This window comes from Zalophus californianus, chromosome 17 (assembly GCF_009762305.2).
Source record: "Zalophus californianus isolate mZalCal1 chromosome 17, mZalCal1.pri.v2, whole genome shotgun sequence".
In the NCBI taxonomy this organism is placed as follows: Eukaryota; Metazoa; Chordata; class Mammalia; order Carnivora; family Otariidae; genus Zalophus; species Zalophus californianus.
In genome coordinates, this window is record NC_045611.1 from 56,520,572 (window position 1) to 56,536,598 (window position 16,027).

At 47.6% G+C, this 16,027-nt stretch overlaps 1 protein-coding gene and 1 long non-coding RNA gene across 8 annotated transcripts; one reads left to right on the forward strand and one right to left on the reverse strand.

The window, feature by feature from the left end:
* The first annotated feature begins 943 nt into the window (after nucleotides 1-943).
* LOC113935903 lies at nucleotides 944-15,692 on the forward strand. 2 transcript variants are annotated; one of them, XR_004819731.1, is made up of 5 exons: nucleotides 944-1,204; nucleotides 2,011-2,215; nucleotides 4,095-4,535; nucleotides 6,450-6,922; nucleotides 15,562-15,692. It is a non-coding gene; the product is annotated as an uncharacterized LOC113935903 (long non-coding RNA). The 2 variants fall into 2 exon arrangements; XR_003524151.2 differs by lacking the exon at nucleotides 944-1,204 and having other exon boundaries at nucleotides 1,625-2,215.
* Nucleotides 1,292-15,800, reverse strand: LOC113935899 (T-cell-interacting, activating receptor on myeloid cells protein 1-like). 6 transcript variants are annotated; one of them, XM_035724998.1, is made up of 10 exons: nucleotides 15,633-15,800; nucleotides 12,407-12,442; nucleotides 11,986-12,276; nucleotides 11,401-11,697; nucleotides 4,612-4,656; nucleotides 4,116-4,199; nucleotides 3,986-4,013; nucleotides 3,490-3,548; nucleotides 3,135-3,172; nucleotides 1,292-1,710 (listed from the first exon to the last, which is right to left on the reverse strand). In XM_035724998.1, the coding sequence occupies exons 1-10, from the start codon at nucleotides 15,775-15,777 to the stop codon at nucleotides 1,501-1,503; spliced, it is 1,233 nt and encodes a 410-aa protein (XP_035580891.1). In that variant the 5' UTR covers nucleotides 15,778-15,800; the 3' UTR covers nucleotides 1,292-1,500. The 6 variants fall into 6 exon arrangements, with proteins under 6 accessions (XP_035580891.1, XP_035580889.1, XP_035580887.1 ...); XM_035724996.1 differs by having other exon boundaries at nucleotides 1,293-1,725; XM_035724994.1 differs by having other exon boundaries at nucleotides 1,293-1,761.
* Nucleotides 15,801-16,027: the final 227 nt, after the last annotated feature.

Genomic DNA, 16,027 nt, shown 5'->3' on the forward strand with positions numbered 1-16,027 from the left:
CATCACCAGCCCCCAACCTGGGTCATCTTACTGACATAAACCCAGGTGTGGTACAAGGCACCCACCATGAATAACAAAGATGCTCCTGTTACTCAAGAGATTCCAAGCACTTAGAGATTACCTCCCCAGAGCCAAGGACAAAGATCAGCCAAATTCTTTTTTTTTTAATTTAATTTTTTAATTTTTTATTTTTTTAAAGATTTTATTTATTTATTTGAGAGAGCGAGAATGAGAGAGAGAGAGAGCACATGAAATGGGGGAGGGTCAGAGGGAGAAGCAGACTACCCGCTGAGCAGGGAGCCCGATGCAGGACTCGATCCCGGGACTCCAGGATCATGACCTGAGCCAAAGGCAGTCGCTTAACCAACTGAGCCACCCAGGCGCCCCAAATTCTTTATTATATGACACAAGCCCACATGGTTGTTGGCAGGAGTCAATTCCTTACTGGCTGGAGACTATTCTTGGTTCCTTGCCAAGTGGGCTTCTCCAAAATGGGGAACTCACATCATCACGCAAGTGCACAATCATAGAAGGCAGGAAAGAGCCTGCTGTCTAGATGATAGTTGTATTCTTCATTAACACGGCTGCTGAAGTGACATCCTGTCTCCTTTGCTATATTCTGTAGGTTAGAAGCCAGTCTCCAAAACCAGGGGAGGGGATTACACAGAGGCATGAATACCAGGAGTGAGAATAATTGGAGGTCACAAGCCACAATGAAGGCTCACTCAAGCCCACAAACTTGTGTAAGGTCATGGGGGCAGTTTTGTGGAGAGAAGGGAGTGGGAGCAGAAGAGTGGCAATCAGGAAAGGTACTGAGCACTTGTCAGGAAGGAAGCAGGAAGTGGGACAACCCCTCTGGAAAACTGTTGACAAGTGTCTAATGAAATGAAGCATACACCTGTTCTTTGACACAGCCGTCCCACTATTTATAATCCAGGGAAAGGCCTGCATATGTGCCTGTGTATACAAAGACATAGCTAAGAGTATTCATGCAACCTGACCCATAGAAACCTCAGCCTGGAAACAACCCAGAAGTTCTTCCACTGGAGAACGGATCAACAAATTGTGGCATGAATGTGCAATGGAGTAATACTCAGCAGTAAAAAGGGAAGAAGGTACGAATGCGAGTAACACCTGGGCTAAACCTCAGAAACAACATCTTCGCATGGAAGCAGCCCACACAGAAGAATTCACGTGGTGTACGGTGTGTATATGAGTGCATATGAGGGAGGGGCAAAAGTCATCCAAGGCGATACAAGTCAGAAAAAGGAATGATCTCAGGGGAAGGGTGGTTAGCTGGAGAGTGGCACAAAGAAACCTTTTGGAGTGCTAGAAATACTTTTTTTATTTGGACAGTGGTTATACCAAAGAAGATAGGTAGAGATAAGGTTTGTGCATCTTACTCTATGCAAATGATACCTCTTATTTAAAAAAAATAAATTTTTAGAAGAAGGAAACAAGTCTTCATTGGAGATTTGAGGAAAGGGATCCCCCATTTGCTTAGTGCCTCAGGGGTCCTCTCTCCATCATCCATCCCCTTGTTGGAAGTTCTTCCTTCCCAGGCTCCAGGTGCTTTCCTGGCTTTGCCGTAAGGGTTGAGTACACACAGGTTTCCAGAGGCTGCTCCATTTGGCTGGAGGGACCCTCACTTAGGGCTCTGGTGTTCAGCTCAGCATAAGTCACTCCATGGGGTTCCTCAGCTCTTGAGACCTGGGATGTTTTAATCTCAAGGGAAGCAAGGAGAAAAGGATCAAGTATTCCCTGGAAAGAATGTTGGATTGTGAAGATTTAGCATTTGTAACAACAGTGTGGTAGACAGCTGTGTTAGAAAGAGCCTCCTGCCCTTTGAGTCTTGGTGCAGTCCCCTACCCTCTTGAAGGTTGGTGGGACCTAGGGACATGCATCTGTCAAACAGAGTAAGTGAAAAGGATGGGCTGTCCTGTGTCTTTGTGTCCAAGACTAGGTGGTGAAAGACTGACTTCTGTCTTGTTCACACCTGTCTATTTTCAGGTCCCTCGCTCATGCTGATCAAGCCAGCTGCTGGGTTACGATCTGTCCTATGGAAAGGCCCATATGGTCAGGGTGGTCTCTGGCCAGCAGCCAGCAAGGAACTGAATCCTGCCAGCCACCACCTGAGTGAGTGAGTGAGTGTGGAAACAAATCCAAGCCTGAACCAGCCCTGGCCAACCCCTTCATGCCAGCCCGTGAGACCAATGTGAGTCACACCCAGATTCCTGACCTGCAGACACCGGGAGATCATAAGTGTTGCCTTAAGCCATTGTGTTTGGGGATCGTTTGTTATGAAACCATAGATAATTCATACAAACAGCCACCAAAGAGAGTGTTAATCTGAGATGTCCAGAATAGGTCAGTCCTTAGGGACAGAAAGCTAGTGGTGGTCAGGGGCTTGAGGTGGGGGTATGGGCATGCAGAGAGTGCTTAAAGGCTGTGGGGTTTCCTCTGGGGTGATGAAAATGTTCTGGAACTAGATAATGGTGATTATTGTACAACATTGTGAATATTCCAACAGTTGCTAACTTGTACAGGTTAAATGGTGAGTTTTATGTTACATGCGTTTTGCCACAATTTTTAAAAAAATTGAAGTGTAAATGAAAAAATAAAGGGTCACTATTGATAACTGCAGGTTGTAGTATGCAGGTACTTCATGGTAGGTAGTTACCATGTTTTCATAAATAGCATGAAGAGGTGGAGCACATTATCCCCATTGTCCAGATGAAGAAACAGAGGCTCAGGGTGGGAAAGTCACTGGCCCGAGATTATAACAGATAGTTTATAATAATAGTAGCTTCAGGGGCACTGAATGCTTACGCCATGCCTGGGATCCTACTGATCATTGTGTGGCTCTGAGCTTATTAAATCATCCCATTCATCCTAGAAAGAAGGTGATGTACATCCCATGTCACATGGGGAAATGTCCCCAGAAAGGACAAGTCATGGGATGAAGGTCCCCTGGCCAGAGAAGGCACAGAAAATTTCAGACCAGATTCTCCTGGAAAGTAGAGCAAGGGTGGGGGTAGAGGAAAGCAGAGGCCCAAACCATTGACAAAACTGGAGGGAGTGACAGAGAGCTTGGGTTGAGGGGATGACGGGAAATGGCCACAGCGGAAACTCACCGAGGCAGGAGAGCAGTTCGTCGTAGCTGCAGGTGGATCTGGGAAGGAAAAATTCTGCTGTTGCTTCACCCCCAGGCTCCAGGGGTTAAGTCTGCATGCACGCACGTGTGTGCACACGTGAATACTCATACACACATCCACATGCACAAGAACATGCACATCACACATGTACACACACAACACACTCATGCACATGTCTGCACATGCATGCTCTCACACACATGCACACACATGTTTGCATGCATACACACATCCCTGCACACCTACACACGCAGACTCACATCCACACTCAAATACACAGGCTTACGTGAGCACAAGCAGCACACATGTGTGCACACACACATGTACCCACCACCATTTTCTTTCTCAGGCTGAATACTTGTCCCCATTTCTTCAGGTTCCTTAGAGTGGGACCTAAAAGAAACAGTGAAGCATTAGAGGTAAAGGAAATTGGTAAAGGTAAAAGGAATCGGGATCATTGTGGGTAGGTGGAGATGAGGTGCCAAGCAAGATCACGTGTAAACCAAAGTCCCCCCCACCACTTACTCGACGCTCACACACCCCTTGCTGGGGTCCCCAAGTCATTCAGGTGCTCAGCAAAGTCTTGAGAGGTGAGGAGGGGAAGTGGTTGGGGGCAGTGTGGTCCATGAGGAAAGGATCCAAGGAAAGAACACTGAGTGAGAAGTGGAGGGTAGTTGTAAGAAGAGAGGATGTGGAGAGACACCGAATGGTTGCTGGGGCTGCTTGGGGCCACATAAAATGTTGAGGTAAGAAAGAAGGTCTTGAATAGTTCAGGCAGCAATGGAGGAAGAGTTAAGTATGGGCAGATGGGATCCTCTGAGTTGCTCTACCGTTTGGTCATCTTGTCCGGAGCTGCCCCTGGGGATAAAAGAGAGACAGGATCAACCCTGTGGTGTTACTTTCCCATTCTGTTTCTCCCATTTCCTCCCAAATATTTAGCTGTTGTTTTCCTGAACTCACCACATCGGGTGTATTTGCAGATGAGGAAGGTTCCAAGGAGGAAGAGAAAGATGAAGATGACAATGAGGGTGATCCCAGTGGTCCCTGGGGAGAGGTGAGGGGTTAAGAGGGCTCACGGTTTCCTGGGACACTCTCTGGTGCCTCAGTGTGTCTCCATCGATCAAGTTCCTACCACGTGCTGGAGAGCTCACTACGTTATTTTCATACTTACGAGTATCCTGGGAGAGAGACAGAGTGATGCACATTTTACAGATGCAGAAGCTGAACGTCAGAGGGTTGAAGTACTATTTCCAAAGTGGCCCAGCTACCGAGGAGGCAGAGCTCTGCCTCTGATCCTCCCCACCTCGGAAGACCTTGCACTGAGCCACAGCCTTCAGGCATCACCAACAGATAGACAGACATCCTCGAGAATTTTCCCAGGTAACTCACAGCTGCACAAGGACATCTCATCCCATGGGTGAATGACTGTATGTCCCAGGAAGCTCTGCTCTCTTACCCAGCTCTGTTTCTGCCATCTTGGGAGACTTCCTTTCAGTTTTATCTAGAAGACAGAATTCTTGAGTTAAGTTTTAAATTTAATCAAAAAAAATTTAAAATTTTATTATGTTATGTTAGTTACCGTATAATACATCATTAGTTTTTGATGTGGTGATCCACGATCCATTGTTTTCATATAACACCCAGTGCTCCATGCAGTATGTGCCCTCCTTAATACCCATCACCAGGCTAAACCATCCCCCCTCCCCCTTCCCCTCTAAAACTCTGTTTCTCGGAGTCCATCGTCTCATGGTTCATCTCCCCCTCCGACTTCCCCCCCTTCATTTTTCCCTTCCTTCTCCTAATGTCCTCCATGTTATTCCTTATGTTCCACAAATAAGTGAAACCGTATGATGATTGACTTTCTCTGCTTGACTTATTTCACTTAGCATCATCTCCTCCAGTCCCATCCATGTTGATGTAAAAGTTGGGTATTCATCCTTTCTGATGGCTGAGTAATATTCCATTGTATATATGGACCACACCTTCTTTATCCATTTGTCTGTTGAAGGGCATCTCAGTTCCTTCCAGAGTTTGGCTATTGTGAACATTGCTGCTATGAACATTGGGGTGCATACGGCCCTTCTTTTCACTACATCTGTGTCTTTGGGGTAAATACCCAGGAGTGCAATTGCTGGGTCATAGGGTAGCTCTATTTTTAATTTTATGAGGAACCTCCACACTGTTTTCCAAAGTGGCTGTCCCAACTTGCATTCCCACCAACAGTGTAAGAGGGTTCCCCTTTCTCCACACCATCTCCAACATTTGTTGTTTCTTGCCTGGTCAACTTTTGCCATTCTAACTGGTGTAAGGTGGTATCTCAACTTAATCAAATTTAAATAAAATTTGAAACTCTATACATTATTTACAAAGGCATGTCCATGTAGTAAAAATATATAAAAACATGCACAGAAATAACACCAGCTTCAGGGCAGAGGGTTCTACTGGGAAGGGGGGAAATAATGGGAATAATGTTGAGAAGGAAAGAGGACTCTCTTTTTTTTTTTATCTTTATTTGTGGAAAGAAAACAACTTGGAACAAATATGACAAACTAAACAAGTCTAATTCTGGGTGGTGGATATGGGACTATCTTATTTGATTGTTGTTACTTCTATTAGGTAGTAATTTTCAGATTTCTCAAAAGAAAGGAAATTCTTAATCAGTTCTCTGGCTGGTTTGTGGGAGGACGGTTTTCTGAGTTTGGGGTCTATCTAGGGAACAGAATTAAGTAAGATAGGATGCAGAAAGAAAAAGTGAGTGTATTCCGGAAGTGTCCGGACCCCCTCAGGGACCCCAAGACTTGAGTGTAGGCGGGTGTGATCGTTAAATTTATGTGTCAACTTGACTAGGCTACAGTACCAGTTATTTGGTCAAATACCAGTCTAGACTGGTTGCCAGGAAGGTGGCACCTGAAGCTAATGTAACACTGTATGTTAACCACACTGGAATTAAAATAAAATAAATGCAATCTTAACTAAAAATCATTTTTAAAAACAGATGTGATTAACACTGAAGTCAGCAGAGTTTGAGTAGAGCAGATTACTCTCTGTAATATGGGTGGGCCTCATCCAATCAGTTGAAGGCCCAAAGAGAAAGACTGATCTCCTTTGAGGATAAAGGAATTCTGCTTCCAGCTACCTCCAGGCTCAACATCAGCTGTGTCCTGGGTGTCCAGCCCACTGGCTATATGAGTTGCCCAGGGTCACACAGCTAGTGAGTAGCAGAGACCGGGGATGGGACTCTTGCTTAATGTGATGATACTCACCACATCATTCTTCATTGCCTTTACCATCCAGAGCTGTTCTGGCTACGAGTTGACCAAAGCAGAAGAAGCAGACCCCTGAGACCATCTGAAGACCCCACCTCCTCCCCCAGCCCTGAGCTTCCAAGAAGGCAGCAGGCCTGGGAAGTTTGTTCACTCCGGACCACTGTTTCCTCTGTTCCCTGTGGTATCACCTGTAGCTCCTCACCTCTCTGTCCTGTGGAGCCACACCGTCAGGAAGTGGGACACTGTTCGACTCAACCACCTCCTGTCTACTCACCCTCCCCTCCTACCCCCTGCCAGGTACATTCTGCTCTCCTCTAAACCAGAGACTGCATTGATCTCATTCCAACTTTAGAAATGCTGAGTAAACCCCACGAGCCCTCAGGCTCCTAGGGTCTGGCTCTGAAGAAATCGCTGGGAAACTGGAGACAAATCAAACTTCAGGATAAAAGGGAAAAAAAACCCAAAACACCACAAGTGACCTTGAAGGAAGACAGTACTCTGGTAAGTAGTTTCTGAAACAGCTACTGGTCCGGGGCGCATAGTTTAAGGAATTAGAGGCTTCAGGAATTGGAGGAGAGTATGGTCTCCACCCTTAAAATCCCTGCAAGAACTCTGGTGTCTACCTGGAAACTAGACAGTGGGTCTGGAGCAGGGTTTCTCAACCTGGGCGCCATTGATATTCAGGGCTGGATAGTTCTTGGTGGGGAGGGGTCCTGGGCATCACAGGGTGTTTTGCAGCTTCTGCGGTCTCTGCCTCCTAGATGCCGGGAGCATCCTCTATCCCCCATCCCCAGCAGTGACCACCAAAAATGTCAAAAGGGTTGATAAAAAGCTCTGGCGAATCCCAAAGGGAAACTCTTGGGCTCCGTTTGCAGTAATCTGTCAATGCACCTATATTCAGTCATCTCCCTGCCACCCCCCACCCCCCAGATGACACCCTCCTGTCTTCCTCAGCCTGTTGCCCTTGGTGATGGTTGTCAGGGTTTGAACAGTTGCTGAAGGAACACGGGAAAGGTGGTGATTAGGCTTGACGACAGCTTCCTGGATCCTTCCAGGTGAGCCATTCTGTCACTGATGTACTCATGCCAGGAACAGCATATCAAGAAACTCAGAAGGTTCCTTATATGCCAAGGATAAAGAAGAGAAAAAACAAATGATTCACCAGGTGTTGAATAACGCAAAATTATTTAAAATTTCCACCTTCTACAGAGAGCAGATCCAACCTACAATATTTTTCTTCCAGTTTTGTCTCTTTGAGCATCATGTTTTGAAGACCATCTCATCTGTGCTTAACCTTGTCACATGCAATTGAGCTGAGTTAGAGACACAGACATGCACCCTTGGCCCTTTTAGAACCTGGAAGACCTTAGGAGATCATGTAATTCTCCACTAATATTTGTAATTCATTTTAACGATGAGGGTATTTAGTGTTATCATTTGAGGGGTACACACCTCAAATGTTCTCTGTTTCCTGGAAAGTCTCCCATTAGGAGTGCAGTTCTTGATAAAGCTGTTTTGCTATGCAGAGGGGGACATTTGGGGTGTTCATAATGGTAATAATAGTAAAGACTTAGATGACTTCGATGACACTTGCTGTCCACCAGACAGTTTAGAAAGGATTTAGGTCCTTTAACTCCTCAAAATCTCACCACTGAGTCCCTTGTGCAGGTACTACTATCAACCCCGTTTAACAGGTAGAGAAGCTGAGGCAGACAGAAGCTAAGGAATCTATAGGAAGATAGCTTGTTAACTAACTAAAATCCAAACGCTTGTAATTATTTGCAAAACGAGTAGGTACACGCTCTTCCAAACGGGGGCCATCTACCTAAGTGACAGGTGCTCATCCCTGTTCAAATGGCTATGGTTGTTTGAATGTTCTTCCCTTTCTCCCAATTACCTGACTTATCCCTAGGGGGAATGTCCTTCACATTGACCTAGGAGGCAATGGAGTAGCTGGATCTTAGATGCAGGAAAGGTTTCCTTAGACCCATGAATTCCCTGCCTCACTCCTGGGCTCTGTGGCCCCACCCTGGGGTAGAGAGAAAACTCCTTCACCCCGTGCTGCTGCCGATGGTCTCCAGATCAGCCTCAGGACCTTGGAATTTTCTTGCTCTGTCCAGGGCTCTGTAATTCTGTAGCAAACACCCTTGCTGAGCAGATACCCCACCCTCATTAGCTGTCTTAGTCCCTTTGGGCTGCTCTAACAGCATGCCACAGGCTGGGGGGCTGATGAACGACAGACATCTTTTTCTCACAGGTCTGGAGACCGGAAATCTGAGATCAGGGCGCCAGCATGGTCCAGGGGTGGGGGTGGGGCTCTTCTGGATGGCAGAAGGGGACAAGGGAGCTTCTGGGGTCTCCTTTTATAAGGGCACTAGTCCCATCATGAGGACCCCACCCTTAAGACCCAAGCCTTTCCCAAAGGCCCCCGCCTTGTAATGCTGTCTCATTAGGGGTTAGGATTTTTCAACGTGAAATTGCAGGGGTGGGGGACACAAATTTCAGACCATAGGATCAGAGGGTAGCTCCTCTCCTTCTTTTAGGAACTGCTCATTCCCCGCTACATTTGAGTCACCCTGGATGGCGCTGGGGTTTTTTTTGCACAGCATTCTCTCATGAGCATTTCCTAGGATCGATCTAGAGGCTAAGCTGACCGGGACTATTCACAGCCCTCCCCAGTCCCTTTGTCTGTCTGTCTGTGTGTCTGTCTGTTTTGAACTGGGTCTGGTAAGGAGGGTCAGATGCTTCTCCAGGAGTAAAATTTACGAGCTGCTCATAAATTCAGCTCTTAAAAGCCATGCTCTCTGCCCAAAAGAGGGAGCTGGTCCCCACTAAAAGAGAATGACACGGGCACAATAAGGACACAAACAAGTGTCAGGGGAAAAGAATCCGGGCAAGACTCCAGTCCTTCATTCCAGTTTCTGAAGCTGGTGGCATCCATGCGCTTCCCGCGATTTACTGGCCCGTGATCCCAGTGGTTCCCAGCCACACATAGTCCGGACTCCGTGGGACACTTGGCAGTGTCCGGAGATGATGTGGTTGTCACAGTTGGCAAAGGAGACTTGTAGCAGTTGGAGGTCAGAGATTCAGCTGAACATCCTATGATGCACAAGATGCACCATTCTCCCCCCCCCCCCAAAAAAGACTTATCCAGCAAAAAATGTCAGTAGTGCCCGGTTGGGAAACCCTGAATGACCTTTTTAATTCCAAGGGCTGATCTATTCCCCTCACTTTCCCTAGGTCACTTGAAGGTAGGTGCTTTTCACTTGCAACCAAGTGTCTTGATGAATACAGTCCTATCCGTTATGATTGATCACTTACATTCTCTCTCCTTCCTACGGAAGTTGTATGGGTCAGAGGTGTGCATTGCTGCCCCCCGCCCCCGCACTTGACAGATGAGGGAAAGGCATACAAAGAACTGAGTTGAAGAATATTCACAGACAGCGAGCACCAGAGCTGTGGTTTTAACTCAGGTCCACTGACTTCACCTGTTCTATCCTGCATGGCGTTTCTCAGGAGCCCTGAATCCCTGCCCCATGAACTTTTTGGAAATTCCAGGTTCTCTGTTTACTGCCCTGTGCGGGTATGACTGGTCCTCATGTCAGTACTGGGGTGCTCAGCCCCCATCCAGGAGGATGCCTGGTTCCTACTGGCCTCTCTTCCTCCCCTTGTCCTGGACAAATTGAGTCGTGAAAAATAGCCCTAGTGCACAAGGGAAAGGTTGTGGTCAAAAAACATCCCTTTCCTGAATAAACCAACAGAACCCTTGTGCACTGTAGGTAGCAACGTAGAACGTGGCCACTATGAAAAACAGTATGGTGGTGGGTCCTCCAAAATTTAAAGGTAGAACTATTCTAAGATCCAGCAATCCCAATTCTGAGTATACATCCAAAAGAATTGATAGCCACTAGGTGGCCAGGGGGTGATAGGTCAGTAGCCAAATAGGTGGAAAGGACCCAAATGTCCATTAGCTGATGAATAGGTAAACGAAATGGGGTCTGTCCGTAAAATGGAATGTTATCAGCCTCAACAAGGAAGGAAATCCAGCTATATGCTATAGTATGGATGAACCTTGAGAACGTATTTCGGAGTGAGAAAAGCCAGTCACAAAATGACAAATACCGTATGATTCCAGTGATGTGAGGTTCCTGGATTAGTCAGATATATTGAGACGAGGTAGGATGGTGGGAGCCAAGGGCTGGGAGTGGGGGAATGCAGAGAGGCTATCTGATGGGGACAGAGTTTCAGTTCTGCAAGATGAAGGGCATTCTGGAGGTGGGTGGTGGTGCAAGTGCACTTAACACTACTGAGCTGTGCACTTGCAAATAAGATGGTAACTTATATGTTATGCATTTTTGCCATAGTTTTTTAAAAAAATCATTCCTCTTGAAAGAAAGGGCTTGGCAGGAAGAGAAAAGCTCGACTCAGCTGAGCTAAAAGGCAAGAGTGCTAGAGTCCCAATGAAAATGGAACACAGGTCTTCTTGCAGTCTCTGAGTCTTTCTCAGGAAGATGCTCCTGGGCTCTGTTATTCTCTGCCCCCTCCTCTGCCTTTTTGCTGGAACCTCCTCCTGCATAACCCCAGGAGGTGTCATTCACACTTTAGATGAATTATGCCCTGCCCAGGAGATATGCGATGGTTTTGTGGCTACATCTTATTTTCCTAGTGGGGGTCAGTTATTGCAAATCCCCCCTCCATGAAGCCTGCCCCCCCCCAGAGCACATCTGGCCACCTACAGTGGGAAGCCCCCACCCAGCCTCCTTTTATGTGATTCTCCACCATCTCTGCTCCCTGTCTTGCCAGAAGATCCTCTACACTGTTCCACAGAATCCTGGCCCTCCATTGGTTCTTCCTAAATGATTTCTCCAAGCTGCAGAGTCTTGTGGAGACAAACTGTGCCTGCACCACACCCCCTCAGGTCCCAGCACCTCAGCAGGCAGGTAATCCAGCTGCGGTCCTCCTGACAGTGCAAACCTCACCTGTCACCTGGATCTCAAGATGATCGCTAGGGTGTGAAGCCCAGAAAGGAATCCCCGTCTGGAAGTACACACAGCTGTAGTTCCCGGCATCACTGACTGTCACAGTCCGGAGGGAGAAGTCCGTCTCCTTCCCTGCAGGACTCTGGACCCGTATGGGCTCTGCTGCCCCCGCCTTCAGTAGAGCGAACATTACAGGCGCGAAAATATTGTCTGGCCTCTGGCACTGCAGGGTCACAGTGTCTCCTGCATTCACCTCCCCCCTTGGGTGGGCTTGGAGGGAAGGTTTAGATAACTCTCCTGGAAGAGAAGGAGGGCTCCAAGGTCATGGGGAGAAGCCCGGGGTCCCCCACCCTCCCTTGTTCTCCTGGCAGGGGTTCCCGCCAAGTGGGCGAAAATGACAGATCCCTGGTCTCACCCTCTTTCCACTCTGACTGTGGGAAGATTTCCCCAACAAGCCCTGGATGAAGCTGAGCCAGGTCATTCTGTTCTGTGTTTCTCCATCTCCCCTCGTTCCCTCCCTCCCTCGGGTTCCTCCCGCACACCTGTCCCTGCAAGACCCTATGTCCCTCCGAGGCACCTCCTCACCTGTCACCAGCAGTAAGAGGACGTCACTGGGCCGCGAACTTACGGACGGGCTCCCTAGTCTGTAGTACTCACAGCTGTACTCTCCAGCATTGTCGGTTTTTAGGTCAGTGAGGTGAAATTCAGCCAGGCCCTCTGTGGAAGCCCGTGATTGCACGGACTGCAGTGGAACTTTTCCCTTTCTGAGAACAAAGTTGACATTCTTGGTAGACGTTTGGCACTGCAGTGTCACATTACTCTCGCGAGGCACCACCGAGCTGGGCCAGGCCCTGAGGGAGGGCTTGGGAAGGGACTCTGGAAGGAAGCAGATTTGGGGACAGGATTTGGTGCCCTCATCTGCTGTCAGGAAACCCCTTAAAGGAAAGAGAAGGGACACGGGGACTTTGGAGTGAAGGGGAGGGAGGGTCTGACTGAAGGAACTCACCATCAGTTGTCCTGCTTCCTTGGCCGGCACACAGCCCTGCGGGAGAACCGTCCATGAGACATGAGCACCTGCCTGGAACCCCATCCCAAGGGGCCTCCCCAGGGGCTGCCGCTGAGCCCTGTCATCACGCTCAGTGGCAGTCCCAGCCTCCTGCTGGAGAACCCATCTGGCATGGGTGCTGATTTGCCCCTTATGTTAATTTCCTAGGGCTGCTGGTGTCACAAATTGTCACAAGTCTAGTGGCTTGTGATGACACAGATTTATTATCTTGCCATTCCATGGGTTAGAAAAATCCAACAACACAAGTCCCACTGGCTCAAACCAGGGTGTCTTCGGGGCTGTGTTCCTTCTGGGGGCTCTAGATGACAACCCATTTCCTGGCCTTTTCCAACTTCTAGAGGTGCCTGCACCCCTTGGTAGTGGCCTTTTCCTCTGGCTCTAAAACTAGGAATGGTTGGTGCATTGACACCCTCTTCTGCCTCTTCTGCTACCCTGGGGGTCGTGTGGTTGGTCACACTGTGACCACCCAGATAATCCAGAAGAAGCTCCCTACTTTAAGACCAACTGATAAGCAACTTTAATCCCTCCTGCCACCTTGCATTTCCTTTGCCACATAAAGGAACATATACACAGCTCCTGGGAGTCAAGACATGGACATCCTCGGGGGTCTACCACAGTCTCTGTCATTTCTCACATTGTCCCACTTCACCGTCCCAAGGGTCTTCCCTCCTCACAATGGCCCCAGGACTTTGGATGGCTTTGCCATTTTGCCTCAGAACCTAATGATTTCCCCCACCACCCATCCTTTATCCATCCACCTTTTTCATCTGTTGTATCCTGTGATGTCATCTCTAGATTTGATGGTGAAGAGAGGATAAGGGACACTACACTTGGCTCCTGATCATCCCTATTACCCTAAATGTGTCACTCGCGGTGTCTCCTGAGCATGTCAGTATTGTAGAGGGCACAGGACCCACCCTTCCCCTGGTGCCATGGCTTCTTGAGTGTTAGAGAAATCTTAATAATGACAAAAACCATTTGGCTGGGAGGAAAAGAAACCACTTAGGTTTTAAAGACACCTATTATTCCTGATGCTCTTGGGTTCATAAGAGATCTGGAATCACTAGAATTTAAGCCCCTTGAGGGCAGAGAATACATCCTCACTACCTAGAATGCAGCATGGACTTTGGCAGATGTTCAACAAATACATGTTGACCAATGGAGTTGGTCTTATGTAAAGAGAGTCATTTGCAAAGATTTCTGAAATAATGATTTCAGAAATAATGATTTCCCAAATTCCATCCTAATGCAACAGCATAACCATCCGTGTCAACTGAGAGCAGGGGAAGGAGGTGGGGAGATCCCTACCCTATGATAAGGGACATCTAGCTGCTGAGAATGCAGTCCTTTGCATGGAGAAGCTTCTGTCTTTCCTTGGGGAATGGCCTAAATGCATCCCTGACATTATGGTTGGCCATGAGTCCTCTCCTTGGTGCCCCGGAGGAAATCTCAAAAATCTAAGATTGGTATTGCCTGGAAGGGTGAGGAATATGTTCCCAGGTGGCCTTCCTTTCAGATCTAGACCAACTGATCCTAAGAAAAGTGAGTTCATACAGTGTTTATCTTTCTGTCTCTGACTTGTTTCACTTTGTGTAATACCCTCAAGGTCCATCCATGTTGTCACAAATGGTGGGATTTCCTTCCTCACAGCTGAATAATATCCCATTATACATGCAGACCACATCTTCTGTAACCATCTGTCCATGGATGTACACTTAGGTCATTTCCATGCCTTGGCTGCTGTGAATAATGCTGCAGTGAACATGGGGATGCAGACATCCCTTCAATTTCATGTTTTCATTTCCTTTAGATCTATAACCCCAAAGTGGGGTTGATGATCATATGGTAGTTCTACTTTTAGCTTTTTTAAAAATTATTATTAGAAAGAGAGAGAGCACGAGCATGTGGGGGAGGGGCAGAGGGAGAGGGAGAGAGAGAATCCCAAGTAGGCTCCACACTCAGTGAGGAGCCCAACCTAGGACTCAGTCTCACGACCCTGAGATCATGACCTGAGCCAAAATCAAGAGTTAGATGCCCAACCGACTGAGCCACCCAGGCGCCCCTATTTTTAACTTTTTGAGGAACCTTCATACTGTCTTCTGCCGTGACTGCACCAGTTTGCATTCCCACCAACAGTGCGTGAGTCCCTGGTCTCTATGTCTTCACCAACACCTCTTGTTTTCTTGATGAGAGCCATTCTGACAGGTGTTGAATGGTAGGTTACAAAGACCATGCAACCCCCAGAGCCTGTCTATCAGGCCCTTTACAGGAGAAGGTTGCTGGCACCTACTAAGATCATTGGATCCACTGCTCATTTACCTTCTTGAGGTTTTTCTAACCATGACTCCCTTCATCCACCCTCCAGACATTTCCACCTCCTTAGGTCCAAATTAGGACCTTTTAATTCCTTCATATGGCCCAATGGAAAATTATGGTCTTTGGCACTGTACAGACCAGAATTTGAATTCACCTTCTCTGCTTAGCAGCAGAGTGACCTTGGCATGTACTTCAGCTGTGACTTTCAGATTCCTTGAATGCAGTATGGGGAAGAAAATTATTTGGGAGACTTTCTCTAAGAGATGTAAGATGACTTCAGGTCAATGACAGGAGAGGAAGTGTCACTGAGCCTGTGTGAGAAAGTCTGTCTTCTCGGTTCCTGGCACTGTCTCGGATCCCATGGAAGAATACCACAGCCGAGTGCTAGATTGAAGCCGGCTTCCTGCATTCACTGCTACCTCTCAGAAACAGGACCTGGGGAAACTGTGGCCCAGAGGTGAACAGGGTCTGTTTTTGATGAGGGACACTGATTTTCCATTAATAGAAGTATTTTACAGATTTTCTTTTAAAATAGAGTTGAGTACAAAAATAATAATACAAAAACCTGGGGAATTTGAAGAGGAAGATCACATAGGAAAGAATACAAATGTCACGTACATAGGGAAAAATGTCATGGGGAAGTTCAGGGATGACTGAGTTTGGGGAAACAGGAAAATGTGTGTAAAGCACCCAACATGTCCCTTGTACATAATTTGTATTCAGGAAATGGAAGGTTCTAGTCTGTGTTTATTCACCCCATGCCGTTACCCGCCCCACAGGCCCCACCAACTCCAGCTGCTGCCGCAGCCCAGCCCCACCCATCCAGTGGCTGCCCTCCTCCATGACTTACCAGTGCAGAGCAGAGCCAAGAGTTGGGGCATCATGGTGGCACCCACAAGCCTCTTCCAAGGATCTTCCTTCAGTTTTGTTGTTGGTGAGAAGCCAAGATGTCCTCTTGACTCCAGGACGTGCAGGAACAGCTTTGCCCCTGGCATACCCAGAGTTTCTGTCTTCTAGTCTCTATCAGGAAATGACTATTGCAACACACTCTCAAACCACTTCCCACGGGCTTGATGCACTGAGTCCTCCCAAAAGTCCAGAGGTCAGCCACCCACTTCTAAGACATAGCCATGAATATGCAGAGCATGCGAGACACTGCTAACTGGACTTCAATCACCGTTGTCCCCTTCTGCACTGTGACAGCAAATACCTGGGCTCCAGCGATCCAGAATAAGAATACATTTC

What these genes read in the sequence shown, in the direction of transcription:
- LOC113935899 (XM_035724993.1), bottom strand. Translation starts at nt 15,777, where the DNA reads ATGCCAGGGGCAAAGCTGTTCCTGCACGTCCTGGAGTCAAGAGGACAT. An exon ending in CCTCTTACTGCTGGTGACAG is followed by an intron (nt 11,698 to 11,985) that starts GTGAGGAGGTGC and finishes CTTCTCTTCCAG; the next exon opens with GAGAGTTATCTAAACCTTCC. An exon ending in GCCTGAGAAAGAAAATGGTG is followed by an intron (nt 3,173 to 3,486) that starts GTGGGTACATGT and finishes TTTCCTTCCCAG; the next exon opens with ATCCACCTGCAGCTACGACG.